The sequence below is a fragment of the Macaca mulatta genome, chromosome X (assembly GCF_049350105.2).
Source record: "Macaca mulatta isolate MMU2019108-1 chromosome X, T2T-MMU8v2.0, whole genome shotgun sequence".
Lineage (NCBI taxonomy): Eukaryota > Metazoa > Chordata > Mammalia > Primates > Cercopithecidae > Macaca > Macaca mulatta.
In genome coordinates this window covers 87,006,389-87,024,218 of record NC_133426.1, presented here as the reverse complement: position 1 = coordinate 87,024,218, position 17,830 = coordinate 87,006,389, and the positions used below count along the sequence as shown (strand labels likewise).

The following is a 17,830-nucleotide window of genomic DNA, read 5'->3' as shown; positions in this document are numbered from 1 at the left end:
TGTAGCCTCAAGAGCACTAACCTTAATCAGTCTGAATATATTTATATTCCTAATTCCATTATAATAATATATACAGTATCTTATCTGCTCTGCTTAATTATATATTTCTTGTGGAAGGTGATTGAACAGTATTAATCTTTGTATCCTTCGTAGGGCCTGGCACAGTAGCTTCAGTCTATTAGATGCTCATTGAATATGGAGATAAATTAATCAGCTTATGAAGTCATGAAAATAATTGGCTTTATTTTAATCTGAATTGCCACTTAGTAGAATTGAGTGGTATTTTGAGTCCTCATTCATGTTCCAATATTTTTTTTTAAAAGAAAAGTTCAACCTGAAAGAAAGTACACAAGAAGGTATTCACTCCTTTAAATGAGTAGGGGAATGTAATTTTGCAAACAGGTCTTTCTTTCTGAGTCTGTGATTGACAAGTATAGCCATATTTATTATTGGCCAAAAATTAATCAAAATTCTACCTGGTAAAAAAATTTCATTTTATTTTGAAATTTAGTATTATTTTATAAAATAATAAAATAATATTGGAACATTAGAACTCTTTTTGGCTTGGATATTGTCTGATATACTAATTTTTTTTTATTGATTCAATGTTTTTACACAGTTTTAAATTTAAGAGTGATAGTAGAAATGTAATATTGTCACTGCAGCAGCAGAAGGAGCAAAACCTTGCAAATTGACTCTAAACATTTTGGGAACAATAAAAATTTTACAAAACTTTTTTGTAATTGCCTCTTATAGAGATCTTATATCAGAGTAGCTATCAAATAGCCTTACAAATAAATTATTACCTGCTGATTATCTTTAGATATTTTTAAATGTTTCTTTTGATGTTTTCTTATAGGTATTGGACTTCTGAGTAATGCTTGTTTGCATAATTATGTTAATAAATATTTTCTGACGAATGCTATACTTAAAAACAGAGAACTTGTAAAATGTTATTGGCATATCTCAAATCACTATTTCTTATAGTTATTGCCTGTTTTTATTTTCTGGAGGCAGAAGAGGAGTCATGTTTAATTACCTTAGAAAACTTTATAGAACAAAACAAGGATCTATACACTCTAGGATCTGATGAGACTCCTGTCTAAGGACCATTTTTCTCCATTCTTTGGTTGAATTCCTTTTCCTCTATGTTGTTAAACTTACTATATCCTTATATGCTTCAAGACTAATGTATATGAGGTGAAGACAGTTCTTCAGGTAATGAGGAAGATGTATGTAAATCAGACAATGAATATGTAGAGAATGTTTTTAAAGAAATTATAAAGGCAAACATACACTTTTTATATAATTCATTTCTTAATGGCAACATTACTTTTTACTTCATCTTACTATTAAGCCTTTATTGTCTTGCCTAGATATCCCTACCCACAGATCATTGCTTCTTAAAATTATCATTTTCAAGGTCTAATTCAAATACTAACTTTTCCAGGATGTTGTCCTTGTTTTTCATTGACCAGTTCCTCTGTCCTCATAAGCTTTTCTACCTCAATTATCTTTCTCTTCTGATATATAATATATTCTACCTTGCGTTATAGTTATATATCCACATGTGCTTCCATATCCTAGAGGAAATGTTTTTATACCTTATCACAGCATCTAGTGCCTATACATAGATGTTCAATGATCAGTATTTGTTGAGTTCAGGAATGAATATATAATAAAGGATATCTTAATGTCATGTGTATTATTGGTTTTTAACCCTTACAATTATTTTATTTACTAATTTTAAACCTTTTTTATTTTCTGCTCAAATTTTTAGCTATTAGAAATTCTAACTTAGTATTGATTGGTAGAGTATGTTAATGTATTTTAGAAATCTCATAATATGGTATTTTTTGTTACTTTCTTCTATTTACTTATCTCTATCACTACTTTTTTTTTTTTTTTTGACCGACTCTTGCTCTGTTGCCCAGGCTAGAGTGCAGTGGAGCTATCTTGGCTCACTGCAACCTCTGCCTCCTGGGTTCAAAGCGATCCTCCTGCCTCAGCCTCCAGAGTAGCTGGGATTACAGGCGTGCACCACCATGACCAGCGAAGTTTTGTATTTTTAGTAGAGACAGAGTTTCACCATGTTGGCCAGGCTGGTCTCGAACCCCTGACCTCAGGTGATCTGCCCGCCTCGGCCTCCCAAAGTGCTGGGATTACAGGTGTGAGCCACTGTGCCTAGCCTCTATCACTGCTTTTAAACTTGAGGAAAAGAAACTTTTTGTAATAAATACAGAAAACGATAGTAAATGGTGGCTTAAAGAGCTGAAGAATTAAGTAATTGAATTCATTTTCCTTCCATAATATGCCAGTTCTGACATGAACTCCTGTAACAGGCAACTTTTAATTTGCCTTGAAATTACTCCATTTACTAACCTGTGATTTATACTGTTTATATGAAATGTGTAGACTGAATATTAAAATTTTGATAGAGTGTCAGTTATAATTTGAAGTATAGTATAGCTGTCCTTTGGTATCCACACAGAATTGGCTCTAGCACCCCTTGCAAATAACAGAATCTACAAGGACATTATATAAAAGGCCTAGTATTTGCATATAACCTATGTACATCCTCCTATATACTTTAAATTATCTCTATATTATGATACCTAATACAATGTAAATGCTGTATTAATTGTTGTTATACGATACTGGTTTTTTATTTGTATCATCATTTATATATTTATTTATTTATTTATTTATTTATTTATTGTGAGGGAGTTTTGCTCTTGTTGCCCAGGTTGGAGTGCAATGTTGTGATCTCGGCTCACTGCAACTTCCACTTCCCGAGTTCAAGTGATTCTCCTGCCTCAGCCTCCCGAGCAGCTGGGATTACAGGCATGTGTCACCACGCCCAGCTAAATTTTGTATTTTTATTAGAGACGGGGTTTTGCAACGTTGGTCAGGCTGATCTCGAACTCCTGACCTCAGGTGATCCACCTGCCTCAACCTCCCAAAGTTCTGGGATTAAAGGCGTGAGCCTCCATGCCCGGCGTAATTGTGTTGTTTTATATATCTATATCTATAGAAAATATCAAATATTTTCAACCTGCAGTTGATTGGATTTGATGATGCAGAAGCTGTGGATATGGAGGGGCACATATACTTTAAAATATGACCAGTTTTGTGTACATTTTCCGTGATTCTGCTTCTTCAGCACACTTATGAAGCTGATTGAAGGGAAAGGACTGTGTTTACTGTGTTTATATGATGTGGTAATGAGCACAGGGCTACATAGGCGTGAGTACTGAATTAACATAATTTGAAACCTTTATTGTATGAAGTCTTTCAGTATTATAATTATTTCTTTCTGCAAACAGAAGAGGATGTTTGTAGGAATGTATATTGGACATACAGTGTTATATAGGATGCTGCTGTTTAATACCTTATGTTTTCTGTTTTAGCTTATCTATTTTAGGCAAGGACATGAAGCTTATGTTCGGGCTGTAAGGAAATCAAAAATATACAGTGTTAATTTACAAAAACAGCCATGGAACAAAATGGATCTCAGGGTAAGTTTGCCAAATTCATAAGCTATGCAATTGAAGTAGCTTTGGAATTAAATTGCTTACCCATGGTTTTTTCCCTCAGTTTTATGAATATTTCACTGTTGATTGTGTATCCAAGATAAGATGGTGTACTATGCTCTTGTAGAACTGAATATTATGGATCACATTTTATATGTTTCTTAAAATTTGTATGCTATTTTCTATTGTCTAGTCTATACTAGTCCATAATTAGAGCAAAGCAGGAGTTCCCTTGTGTGGATATTTTCTCTAATCAGCAACTTTGTATGTTCTGGATGCTTCATAAACTGAGCGTGTAGACTATAAACACTCTCAAGGTTCTGACAGCTTTGGTATATATTAAATATGATAAATCACAATAAGCCCCGAAACTTATGGTGTTTTGTAAAATAGCTGTTTTAATATATTACCCATGTAGCTACATATATAATACCCATGTGGCTCCATACTTTATGGAGAATGATTTTGTCAATAAATATTTCATTCATTTGTGTATATATATGTGTGTCTATATATGCACACGTGCACATACAGACAGACATAGGTATACATTCACCACCATTTCTACCTAGGTTTATTTGTGTTTCAGTTTGGTTTTCTGAACAAGAGACTAAAGGGCCATTTTATGATAGTTTTCCAGGTAAATGAAGGGTTGTGTGATGATTCTTGACAGGAAGGATATAAGAGAGAATATGTATATTTATTTATTTATTTTTTATTTCTTTTGAGACAGAGTCTCACTCTGTTGCCCAGGTTGGAGTTCAGTGGCCCTATCTCGCCTCACTGCAACCTCCGCCTCCAGGGTTCAAGTGATTCTTCTGCCTCAGCCTCCCGAGTAGTTGGGATTACAGGCACATGCCACCACGCCTGGCTAATTTTTGTATTTTTATTGGAGACGGGATTTCGCCATGTTGACCAGGCTAGTCTTGAACTCCTGACCTCAGCGTGATCCACCCACCTCAGCTTCCCAAAGTGCTGGGATACAGGCATGAGCCACCATGCCCAGCTGAGAATATGTATATTTATTAAAATAAAGATTTGATTTAGATGTTTGTAAAACTTTTTATTAATGTCATCAGGTGGTAAAGTAGCTTATCACGTGAGCTTTACATAATCATCTTCTGGAAGATAGGGACAGCTTCCATCTGTTCTGCATCAAGTAAAAGTTGAGTTCTTCTTTAGATTCACAGGACTGAATAAAACATGTGATTTCTTTTTTTTTTTTTTTTTTTTAAAAAAACAGAGTCTTGCTCTGTCACCTAGGCTGGAGTGCAGTAGAGCGATCTCCACTCACTGCAACCTCTGCCTCCCAGGTGCAAGCAATTCTCCTGCCTCAGCCTCTCGAGTAGCTGGGATTACAGGCGCCCACTACCACGCCTGTCTAATTTTTGCCTTTTTAGTAAAGATGGGGTTTCACCATGTTGGCCAGGCCGGTCTCAAACTCCTGACCTCAGGTGATCCACCCTCCTTGGCCTCCAAAAGTGCTGGGATTACAGGAATGAGCTGCCGCATCCAGCCAAGTTCTTTCTTTTTATCCTAACCTTGTTGTTCTAGGAAATTGTAGGAGCAGCTTATATGTGGTAAATGAGCTTAGCCTTTGGAATAAGACCTGGATTTCAATTGTAGCTCTGCTATATGCTAGTATATAACTTTAAGCAGGACCCTATACCTACAAAGATCAGTTTTGCCATCAGTTAAATGTGACTAATAATTAGTGAATGTGTATGATTATTGTAAGATCATATCCAGAATCTATAAGGAACTTAACAAGCATAAAAACAAACAATCTCATTAAAAAATGGATAAAGGACATGAACAGACACTTCTTAAAAGAAAATGTATAAGTGGCCAACAAACATGTGAAAAAATGCTAAAACATCACTTATCATTAGGGAAATGCAAATCAAAACCACAAGATACCATCTCACACCAGTCAGAATGGGTATTATTAAAAAGTCAAAACAAACAAACAGATGCTTGTGAGGTTGTGGAGAGGGGAGAATACTTATCCACTACTGGTGGGAATGTGAATTAGTTCAGCCACTGTGGAAAGCAGTCTGGAGATTTCTCAGAAAACTTTAAGTAGAACTACCCAAATTCCATTACTGGATGTATATCCAAAGGAATATAAATTGTTCTACCGTGAAGACACATGCACACGCATGTTCATCATAGCACTATTCACAATAGCAAAGACATGGAATCAATCTAGATGCCCGTCAGTGGTAGACTGGATAAAAAAAAATGTACATATACATCATGGAATACTATGTAGCTATAAAAAAATGAGATCATGGCCTTTACAGCAACATAGATGAAGCTGAAGGCCATTATTGTAAGTAAAACAGCTAAAAAACAAAAAATCAAATACTACATGCCCTCACTTACAAATGGGTACTAAACAGTTGGACAATTGGACATGTAGATGGAAATGATAGACACTGGGGACTCCAAAGGAAGGGAGATTAGGAGAGGGATAGGGTTTAAAAAATTAGCTATTTGGTACAATGGTTACTCTTTGGAGGATGGGTACACTAGAAACTCAAACCCCACCATTATGCAATATATCCATGTAACAAACCTGCACGTGTACCCCATGAATCTAAAGTAAAACAAAAACAACAAAAAAGATAATGTTGTAGATATTAAAAAGTATAAGTCTTCACCCCAAACATGTACACGTACATATATACCTGTATGCTTACATATTGTGTTTTTGCTAGGGGAGTGATTTTTAACCAGAGCATCATACTGCACTAGGGAGTTTTTCCAAAATAGATATATTACCAAGCTGTACCCCAAACATAGAATTCGATTCTATAGGTATAGGATTTCAGAACATTAAATTTGAAGCATTTCCCCAGGTGATGTGGCTGCTCATTCTTGGTTTAGATCCTTGCACTAAACTACAACCTGCTATTAAGAGTTAAGAGCCATGTCTTATTACCTTTAACACTTAGTGTAGTGCCCGGCATTTAGAGAATCTTCAGATATTAATAAATTATTCAAGTAATAATGAAATACTATGCAAATGTTAAGTAATTATTTATATTGAAAGTAATAATTTATTGGTATTCTCATGAATAGGAGCAAGAGTTTGTTAAGATTGTAGGAATCAAATATGAGGTTGGCCCACCCACACTGTGCTGCTTGAAGCTTGCATTTCTGGACCCAATTTCAGGCAAAATGACTGGAGAATCTTTTTCCATTAAGTGAGTAGTTATCTCTGGGTCTCTGTGTTTGAGTGTGTGTATTTTAATACCTATTGTATATTCTACAGAGTACAGGGCTCAATGGGAGAGAAAACACTATAGCATTCTGTACTACAGGGTTTAGAATTATAAAGACCAGAGTTTAATTCCTAGTTTGTTTCTCCATTTTATTTATATTTGTATGTGTGTGTGTGTGTGTGTGTGTGTGTGTGTGTGTGTATGTATTTATGTTATGGATAGTTAGATAGATAGGTTCATAAGCAAGTTACTTAACCTCTCTGAATTTGTGTCTTCATTTGTAAAATGGAAATGGTAATCTCTTCCTAAAGATTGTTGTGAGGCATCAAAGATAAACCTTTATAATTCCCTAATCGAATGTTTGAAACATGGTAGTTGCTTTTTTTTTTTTTTTTGAGACGGAGTCTTGCTGTGTCGCCCAGGCTGGAGTGCAGTGGCCGGATCTCAGCTCATTGCAAGCTCCGCCTCCCGGGTTTTTACGCCATTCTCCTGCCTCAGCCTCCCGAGTAGCTGGGACTACAGGCGCCCACCACCTCGCCCGGCTAGTTTTTTGTATTTTTTAGTAGAGACGGGGTTTCACCGTGTTAGCCAGGATGGTCTCGAACTCCTGACGTTGTGATCCGCCTGTCTCGGCCTCCCAAAGTGCTGGGATTACAGGCTTGAGCCACCGCGCCCGGCCGGTAGTTGCTTTTATTTCTGTTAATAATAACAGGAATAATAAGTCAGAGACTCTTTATGTGAAGCTGAGTTTAAAATGTAAGGAGATTAAAGAACATTAATTCATACTCCTTAATATAAAATACCTCATATTAATGTTTATAAACCTCTATTGGCATCTTTATATTTTTAAAGTAATATGACAGTAGGCAGGGCACTCTCCAACAGATCAGATAAGATGGTGTTTAAGTAAAGGCATTTCTAGGGACTGTGAGGTTTGCACAATTTTCATAATGGGTCTACAATAAACATATATCCTTGGACATTTAGCAACATATATTGTTATATCTCTATATTGATTCATATGTGCTTTATTTTCTGTATAGGTATCATGACATGCCAGATGTCATTGACTTCCTTGTGCTACATCAGTTTTATAATGAAGCCAAAGAAAGGAACTGGCAGATTGGTAAGTATAGAATTGTTTTTTAATAACTATTAAGCTTATGTATAGTAAGTAACTTTTTAACTGTGATTGAACAGAAAGAAACTAGCTTATCATTTAGCTGAAAAAAGCTATCAGAGAAACTAGAAAACTTAAGTTAAAATTTCCTTTTAGTTATTTCTCATGCACATTGTATGTGGCATATAATCTCTAAACCTTCTGCAAATATCTACTCTATTAGTATACAAATAGGAATATAAAGAAAATTCGCAAATGTCAGTTGCCCTAAAATAGAGCACTTTACACTTAGGTTCTAAAACAGATGATTACTGATTGTGATTTGTTTCCTTTTTTCCTTCTTCCATCTTTGTTTCCCTCCCTGTCACCTTCCCACCCTCTTTTGCTCCTTTACCTTCCTTCCTTTTCTTTTTTGATTATAAAAAACAGTATAACAATAATGTAAAGGAAAACATTTTAAAAGTTAAAGAAATTTGCTTGTAGCTCTATTGTGTAACAATACAATACAGAACATAAGGATTTTTAAACTATTGACTTTTTTGCACACTTAATTACTTTGGCCTGAATTTTAAAAATCTAATTGTAGCCATACGTATTAGTTCATTTTCACACTGCTATAAAGATACTACCTGAGACTGGGTAATTTATAAAGAAAAAATTGTTTATTTCACAGTTCCACATGACTCGGGAGGCCTTAGGAAATTTACAATCATGGCAGAAGGCAAAAGGGAAGCAAGACTTTCTTCATATGGCTGCAGGAGACAGAGAGTTAGAAGGGGAAGTGCCACACTTTCAAACCATCAGATCTTGTGAAAACTCACTTACCATCACGAGAACAGCATGAGGGAAATTGCCCCTATAATCCAATCAGCTCCCACCAAGTCCCTCCCCGGATGCCAGGGGATTAGATTTCAAGATGAGATTATGGTGGGGACACAGAGCCTAGCCATGTCATTCAGCCCCTGGACCCTCCCAAATCTCATGTCCTCATTTCAAAACCAATCAACAGTCCCCCAAAGTCTTAACTCATTCCAGCATTAACTCAAAAGTCCACGTACAAAGTATCATCTGAGACAAGGCAAGTCACTTCTGCCTATGAACAAGTTTGTTACTTGCTAGATATAATGGGGGTACAGGCATTGGATAAATACACCCATTCCAAATGGGAGAAATTGGCCAAAACAAAGGGACTGAAGGCTCCATGCAAATCTGAAATCCAGCGGGACAGTCAAATTTTAAAGCTCCCAAATGATCTCCTCTGACTCCATGTCTCACATCCAGGTCACGCTGATGCAAGAGGTGGGTTCCCATGCTCTTGGGCAGCTCCATCCCTGTGACTTTGCAGGGTATATCCCCTTTCCCAGCTGCTTTCACAGGCTGGCGTTGAGTGCTGCAGCTTTTCCAGGCACACTGTGCGTGCTGTCGGTGAATCTGCCATTCTGGGGTCTGGAGGACGGTGACCCTCTTCTCACAACTCCACTAGGCAGTGCCCCAGTGGGGGCTCTGTATGGGGGCTCCAACCCCACATTTGCCTTCTGCACTGCCCTAGCAGAGATTCTCCATGAGGGCTCTGCCCCGGCAGCAGACTTTTACCTGGATATCCAGGCATTTCCATACATCCTCTGAAATCTAGGTGAAGGTTCCCAAACCTCAATTCTTGACTTCTATGCATCTGCAGGCCCAACACCACGTGGAAGCTACCAAGGTTTGGGGCTTGCAACCTTTGAAACAACAGCCTGAGCAATACCTTGACCCCTTTTATTCATGGCTGGAGCTGGAGCAGCTGGCAAACAGAGCACCAAGTTCCAAGTGTGCACAGAGCAGGGGGGCAGCCCCAAGAAACCATTTTTTCCTTCTAGGCCCCGGGGCTTGTGATGGGAGGGGCTGCCTTGAAGAGCTCTGACATGCTCTGGAGACATTTTCCCCATTTTCTTGATGATTAACATTTGACTCCTAGTTACTTATGCAAATTTCTGCAGCTGGCTTGAATTTCTCCTCAGAAAATGGGTTTTTCTTTTACTTTTTCTTTTTCTTTTCTTTTTTTTTTTTTTTTTGAGACAGAGTCTCACTCTGTCGCCCAGGCTGGAGTGCAGTGGCCAGATCTCAGCTCACTGCACGCTCCGCCTCCCGGGTTTATGCCATTCTCCTGCCTCAGCCTCCTGAGTAGCTGGGACTACAGGCACCCGCCACCTCGCCTGGCAAGGTTTTTGTATTTTTTAGTAGAGATGGGGTTTCACCGTGTTAGCCAGGATGGTCTCGATCTCCTGACCTCGTGATCCGCCCGTCTCGGCCTCCCAAAGTGCTGGGATTACAGGCTTGAGCCACCATGCCGGGCCAGGTTTTTTTTTTTATAGTATCAGTCATCAGGCTGCAAAATTTCTGAACTTTAATGCTCTGTTTCCCTTTTAAAGATAAGTTACAATTCTAAACAATATCTTTGTGAATACATAAAACTGAATACTTTTAACAGCAGCCAAGTCACTCCTTGAATGCTTTACTGCTTAGAAATGTCTTCCACCAGATACCTTAAATCATCTCTCTCAAGTTCAAGGTTCCACAGATCTCTAGGCCATGGGCAAAATGCTGCCTGTGTCTTTACTATAGCATAGCATGTGTGACCTTTACTCTAGTTCCCAATAAGTTCCTGATCTCCATCTGAGACCACCTCAGCCTGGACTTCATTGTTCATATGACTATTAGCATTTTGGTCAAAACCATTCAACAAGTCTCTAGGAAGTTCCAAACTTTCCTACATCTTCCTTGATTTATAGCCTGCCTTGAAAATCTGTAATATACAAACTAGTATGAAGAGATTTTTAAAGAAAGCTAAAAGCAAGATAGAAGAATCAATTGCATTTATGTACATATGTAATACAATAAGAAGTGTGCCTAATGATGATGCTAAGGAATTGAAAAAGTTATCATTTATTTAAGAAGACGTGGTCATATGTAATTTATTTCAGCAAGATTTCTACCACTTGGAAATCAAAATACATGAAGAGGTTAAAACGTAAAATAATCACTTATCTCGAAAACCTAGATGGAAGCTTCTGATAATGCTAGATACAATGTTACTTCTGTAGTCAACAAAAAGCAGTAATTTAGAGTGGGAACAGAGCTAATATTCTCAAGAGCATCCTTTTAAAAATTTTAAAACGTTATAGGTGATAGATTCCGCAGTATAATAGATGACGCCTGGTGGTTTGGAACTGTGGAGAGTCAGCAGCCTTTTCAACCAGAGTATCCTGATAGTTCTTTCCAGTGTTATAGTGTTCAGTAAGTATGTTTATGATCTTTTATGCCTAATATGATATTGTAGTAGTATGTGGACTTTTAAAAACCTCCACCAGGAGTAATGCCCTTTTATCTGACTTATCTAGTCTCACAATACCTGTACCTGTAAAGAAGAAATTTGATGGTAAAGTGCTCAGTTCTTCCCTTGTTTTAGTCAAAGCAAAGTTCTTTGTTTTCTTTGACTAAAACAAAGGAATAACTAAACACTTTATTTCTACCTCTTTTATTGTCTGCATTTTTTATTAACTATTTCTGCTTCAGACAAGAATTGCAACTATTTTTTAATGGGAAATACGGAAACTAATTTACTACTTAAAGTAATTGTTATTGCTGGAATATAGCAATGAATATTAGTACTTAGTCTTTTGTTTAGTCGTATGAATTCTAGGCAGAGGTGGTTGCCTCATGTTTGGAAGTACTATTTGTTTGCAACATTTACTTTAATTCTTCTTGAAAATCCAGAGTTGTAAGATTGCTAATGAATAAATCCTCTCAAGAATGATAGAAGAAATGTTCATTCTATGAGGACTGACTTTCAGTCTCTGTATTGACTAAAAGTAGGCTTTCTGCCCTCTAAGTTTCATAGAGATGGACCATGTTTTCTCTATTAGAAGTTTATTGTTATCTGTATATAACCAGAGTTGTACTTTCAAGACAACTGTATTGCCCTTTTCAAATCTCACCCCCAAGAAGTCATGTAAAATTGTGGTAGTATATGAAAGGAAGTACTCTATGATTAATTTGATTTGCATCTTCTTATTTTTTAATAGCTGGGACAATAATGAGAGAGAAAAGATGAGCCCCTGGGATATGGAGCCAATTCCAGAAGGAAGTAAATATGCTTTTAAAAATGAATTATAATTCTTTTAAAAGTAAAATGATATTCACGTGATACTGGAAACTAATTTTTTTCTGATTTTTTTTTTAATCTTATACCTAGCTGCCTTTCCAGATGAAGTTGGTGCTGGTGTCCCTGTCTCCCAGGAAGAATTGACTGCTTTGCTATATAAACCCCAGGAAGGAGAGTGGGGGGCTCATTCCAGAGATGAAGAATGTGAACGGGTTATTCAGGGCATCAACCACCTTCTTTCCCTGGGTATGATGAATGTGAAAAAATTTTAGGAGCATGCAGAGGAGCTAGGAAAATCAGCAGAAATTTTAAGTTCTACAAAAGGATATACGGTTTCTCACTGTACACTTTAAACTCAAGAAGCACAGTGATTCTAGTTTTAATATTAACAGTTTTATATGCTTGGCCAAAGTAATAACTGATAATTTTCTTTAAGCAATCTGGGGGATAATAGTAAGGTAACCATGTAAGTGTCTATTTCCTTTTTGCATCACTTTGATTCTCTAGCTATTCCCTGAGCCTGACTTTGGATGGGTTTTTTGGTAAGGACAGTGGATGAGTAATGTATTTTACCCACGTGAATAGTTAAATTTTCTAAAACATGTCACTTGAGAAGTTTGGCATTTATCTAGGAAAGACAGAAATCTGAAGTTAAACCCAGTGCTCCTCTAATTTTGTTTTACCTGATTTGAACCAGTGTATCATGCATGATTCATAGATATGATATCCAAATATAAAGAATAACATTCTGTTTGTATAATGGAATCCTCATGGTTTTAGAAATGTAGTATATCACCCTCCCTTCTTGTTTATATATGAATAAATGTTTGTTACCATGAGATGTTAATGTCCTTTATAGCTACCTTATTTGATTTTGATGATTTTGTAGATTTTGCCAGCCCTTTTGCTGTTCCAGTGGATCTCAGTGCCTACCCCTTGTATTGTACTGTAGTTGCTTATCCAACTGACCTCAATACCATCAGGCGGAGACTTGAAAATCGCTTTTACAGGTCTGTTTTTTTTTAATCACTTATTATAAAATTTATAGCTTTATGGCTTTTGCTTTCCTTTTTGAGATCTGTGTTTTCATAATATAACATGATCATCCAAAAGATCCACACCAAAATTTCCTTTAAAAATTTAGAACATTAATTTCCCTTTATTTAGTAGATTCTCACTCTTGGGGATAGAGAAGAAAGGCTGAGAGGAAAATATGGGTAGTACAAATGGTGTGTAAAACAAAAACTACATTTAACTTTAGTTTATTAAAGGCAATTTAAGTGGTTTGTGGATTCATCATGATTAAGGTGCTACTGATTTGGAGCATGTTTAAATCCTCTGTTGGAGAATTTGGTCACAGTTAATTAGATTTAGTTACCAGCCCTGAAATATATACAGGAAAGGAGCCAAGTAATTTTTTTCTTTGTTTTGGTTGGGATGGGAGATGATTATGGGAAGGCAGTAGAGGGCATTTCTTGGTCCATCTCTCATCCACGTCTCCTACTGACCACAGTATTCCATGACTGGTTAATCTGCCTTTGCAATTGAGAACTGGTTATATTTTCATAACATATTATTTTGATTTGATATTTATATCATAACAGTAATTAGATAAAAATCTGTCATTTTTTAGAATCTGGTTTTTGTTGTTGTTGTTGTTGCTCTTCTTGGTTCTTCCCCTGAAAACTAAAGTAAACATTCTTTTGACCTTGTCTAATGACTCTTTACCCATAATGTCCTAGGTCAGTTTAAGTTTTGTATATACATTCCAGTGGTTCAAAATCCCTGCTTGTGCTTTAAATACTGTAACTATATCATCTCCTTTTAGTGCTCATCAGTCAAATATATTGAGTTATATGCATATTGGAACACCTTTGACATATTATGTTTAAGTACATATTTGGTCCATATTGTATAATCCTAAAATATACTCTAAATATATCAGCCAAGACTAACAGAGTATTTTTTGTTTCACAGGAGAATATCAGCATTAATGTGGGAGGTACGCTATATTGAGCATAATGCCAGGACTTTCAATGAGCCAGACAGTCCTATAGTTAAAGCAGCTAAAATTGTAACTGATGTCTTACTTCGATTTATTGGGTAAGAAGCAGTTTTAGCTTCCAGAGAATCTAACTTAAGGTTTTTAAAAAATGAATTTAAAAAAAATTAATTGAAAACTTGTAAAAATTACTGAAGCTATTGACTTGTTTCTTAGGGATCAGAGCTGTACTGATATACTGGATACTTATAATAAAATTAAAGCAGAAGAACGAAACAGTACTGATGCAGAGGAGGTAAGAATCACAGCATGATTAGTAGGAATGAGTTACTTTTCTCTTATTTGAAGTACAGTATTATGTGTAAATGTTGTAATTGGCCATGAACAGCAAAACAGATTTTTGAAAGCTGGCTGAATACCAGCGTCTTTTAAAGTGTACTTAGATGGCATATATCAAAAATAAAATAGTGCTGCAGGGTTTATTCAGAGACAGGGGGCCAGTCATCATATTTGACACAGTGGGTGTAAATGATGAGAAATCAACACTTTATTTTCAACGTTTAGAAACAAGACAGGTGCTCAATATTTTAAAAAAAATGCTTAGTTGATGGAAATTTCAGTAAGGATGTTATTTTCTATATGCTGTATAGAAAATATCAAAGTATTTTAAAGTTTCAGGCTTGAAAGTCTAAATTTTCAGTAGTTTCGTGAAATTGCTACTCGATTTCCTTTCTGAAAATGTATAAAGATAAACCAGTCTCTTCTGAATGAAATGGAAGTAGTACGCAGCAGACCCTCATATTCCTGATTTCCCCCTGTGTTTCTAATTTACACAAAGCCATATTTGACTGGAGGTTATGATCGAAACAAAAACCAAAATAGAGGTTGGAACAATATTGGAAAGTGGTAATTCACAAATCTTTACTGGAAAACAATTCATCCCAGGGATGAGTGACTCACATGTGCTAGATTGTGTTGCAGTGGCATGAGATATTTTGCATGTTTATATTATTTATACTGTTAATCTCCAGAATGGTAAATCTCCAATGCTGTTTTTTAAATTTTTTCGTGAAAGTGTGTCTGACAATGAAATATATTATTACAGTTAAATGTTATTTACATAATAAGGAAAACATGATATACCAATGAGATATTATTATAGTTTCTTGACACCTAAGAAAAATCTATCACTAATATTTTTTATATTTTCTTATATATTCCTTATATTTTCTCTGACCTTTCACATAAATGTATTTTAGCTCGAAATTTGGTGTAGCAGGAATTTCACCTCAGAGTAGCACTGTTTGGGTTAAAATAGAAAACTTAAGTAAAAATATAACTCAACAGCTTTATTTTATTAGAAAGGAGTACCAATATCTCATGAGCTACTTTTGATTTTCTACTACATATTACCCAGTATTTCACCATCACTAGTGGTGCTTGGGTCTTGACTCTTCGTATTAAAAAAATTATGCCTTCGAGAGATACTTAACTGAAATAGATCTCTTTCCTATAGGAAAATATAAATGCATATTATATGAGATCTATTTCTTGAAATGGCAATGGAGTAATCATGAATAATTAATAATTGTATATTAAATGAGCATGTCATATAGAATAAGGTTTTTAAAAATTACTAACACTTAGGTACAATTTTAGCAAATAGCAACCACTATACTGTTCCCCTCCTTTCCGATTCTTATTTAAAGAGAAACCTTGTTTAATTCTTCTTCCAGTATATTTTCCAGCTTGTACACTGCATATTGGGAAAGTTTGGCGTGAGTCTCCCTCTATCTTTTGTTCTACTTGCTGCTTCAGTGGGGGAAGTTAACTGTGATTTTATTTCCCATTTATTTGTAAATGTCCATCTAATTTATATGACTTTGAATGTAACTTACAGTCTTTTCCCACTCTTCCTTTTTAATTTAGGATACAGAAATGGTTGATTTAGATTCAGACGGTCCTGGTACTTCATCTGGAAGAAGGGTGAGTAAATAAGTGAACTGCTGAGGAGATGCGTTTTCAGGTTTCCTGTGTCAGTGATCCCTAAGACCAACCCCATATTTGGAGAATTGCTAGAAGGATTCTTGTAACTAAGTATATTAGGTATGCTCATTGATAAGATTTACTACAGTGATGCAGTAAGGGTACTCAGTTGAGTAATGGGGGAAAAGACACCGGCAGAGTCTGGAGAAATTTATGTACAGGCTTCCTTATGCTATTAATATCTTTCCCCTGTGTGGGGTCACATATCACACTCTTTTTCCAGCATGTGTGTGATTAGAGACTCAGTCCCCAAAGATTTTACTGGGGGCTGGTTATTTGGGTACCCTCTAACTATCACATACTGAGATTCCAGATTCCCAGAAGAAATCAGGTATTCAGCACAAATCACATTGTTTATACTGTCTAGGGGCAGTAAACTGTCTTAATAATTTAGGAAGCCGTTCAAATGCCAAGTTCCCAAATGCCAGCCAAGGCAACCTTAGAAGCAAGCTCTGGCCTACTTTGTTAACTCTTTTGTGCAGACTTCTGCTCTATAATAATTAGACATGTAGTTATTTTATATAAGGAACAATATATTTTGAAATACTGAAAGAGATCGTAACAAAATCAAATGGTACAGAACAGAATTTATCATGACCTCAAAGGATTTCTGGGAAACAAAAATCATTCAAGTGTTCTTTTGAGAAAAATATGATGCCATTGTTAAGTATACTTAACTACCAGCAAATATTAAGGCATTATAACTTGATCTTGTAGAGGAAGGAAGCATTTGTTCCTCTGTACCTTATTTGAAGTTCAGATTTGAGTACTAGAATTCTTGCAATTTCCATGAATATAATGTCTAGGTTTTTTTGCTCATTAATTATTTTTGCCAGTGAAAATACTGTCTGATTTAAGCTAAGAATCTAAAATAGCAGCTGCGCTATATATATACAGATAGATATATTAACATTAGGGACTCATGAGAAAATCAATTGAGTTAAGGAAAGATCTTTTACATATAACTCTATTAAAATCTGTAGGTCAAATGCCGAGGCAGAAGACAGTCTTTAAAGTGTAATCCTGATGCTTGGAAAAAACAATGCAAAGAACTATTGAGCCTCATTTATGAACGTGAAGACTCAGAGCCATTTCGACAGCCAGCCGATCTTCTTTCTTACCCAGTAAGCATACAGTAGTTTAAATAATCATCAGTATGATAATTTCCCATAAATGTCCATGCTAAAATCTAGATAAGAGCAATGTTCTCACTCCCTGCTTTCCTTTCTTTTTTTCCAATCTTTTGATTGTGAAAGTAGTAGTGTGACTAGTTGATTTTTTTAAAAATGCCATTGTGTCTTCAGTGTGTAAATTTTACAGTTGTTAAAGAAAAATTTGAATCAGAGTTCATTTGCTATTCTTTCCCACTTTTATTTCAGATGTTTATTTAATACATTTTACTAAACTCGAATACACCTCTGTACACTGTAGATGTTTGGTGACATGTCAATCCTGTGTAATTTATACTGAACGTGTTATCAATATGGCCACTTAGAGTAGCCAGTATACCAGTATGACTTTTCTTTGCAATGAAGGTAAAAGGATGACAACTTTGATTGTAGGATTTATTTTCTGGGAGTGTATCTATTCACTGAGGTAGTATAGATAGCAAATCTATTTTAACTTTTTCAGAGAAGAGGTACAGCACTATTTTAGAAATACATCAGACCATCCTATGAGCTTACTACACATTGGTATTCTCTGTATACTGTGAGTCTCAGTTGGGAAAAAATATCATTCAAATAAGGAACAAGA

General features: G+C 35.8%; 1 protein-coding gene across 2 annotated transcripts in view; it reads left to right on the top strand.

Annotated features, from left to right (window-relative positions):
• The window catches only part of BRWD3 (bromodomain and WD repeat domain containing 3), a 134,621-nt gene that overhangs the window by 102,348 nt on the left and 14,443 nt on the right, over nt 1-17,830 (top strand). For both annotated transcript variants that reach the window (XM_015127728.3, XM_015127729.3), the window contains exons 25-35: nt 3,411-3,518; nt 6,621-6,745; nt 7,807-7,889; nt 11,048-11,159; nt 11,948-12,009; nt 12,118-12,273; nt 12,917-13,037; nt 14,005-14,130; nt 14,246-14,324; nt 15,959-16,015; nt 17,059-17,199. In XM_015127728.3, coding sequence (XP_014983214.1) covers nt 3,411-3,518; nt 6,621-6,745; nt 7,807-7,889; nt 11,048-11,159; nt 11,948-12,009; nt 12,118-12,273; nt 12,917-13,037; nt 14,005-14,130; nt 14,246-14,324; nt 15,959-16,015; nt 17,059-17,199 — 1,170 coding nt within the window. The remainder of the gene's footprint in view (nt 1-3,410; nt 3,519-6,620; nt 6,746-7,806; nt 7,890-11,047; nt 11,160-11,947; nt 12,010-12,117; nt 12,274-12,916; nt 13,038-14,004; nt 14,131-14,245; nt 14,325-15,958; nt 16,016-17,058; nt 17,200-17,830) is intronic.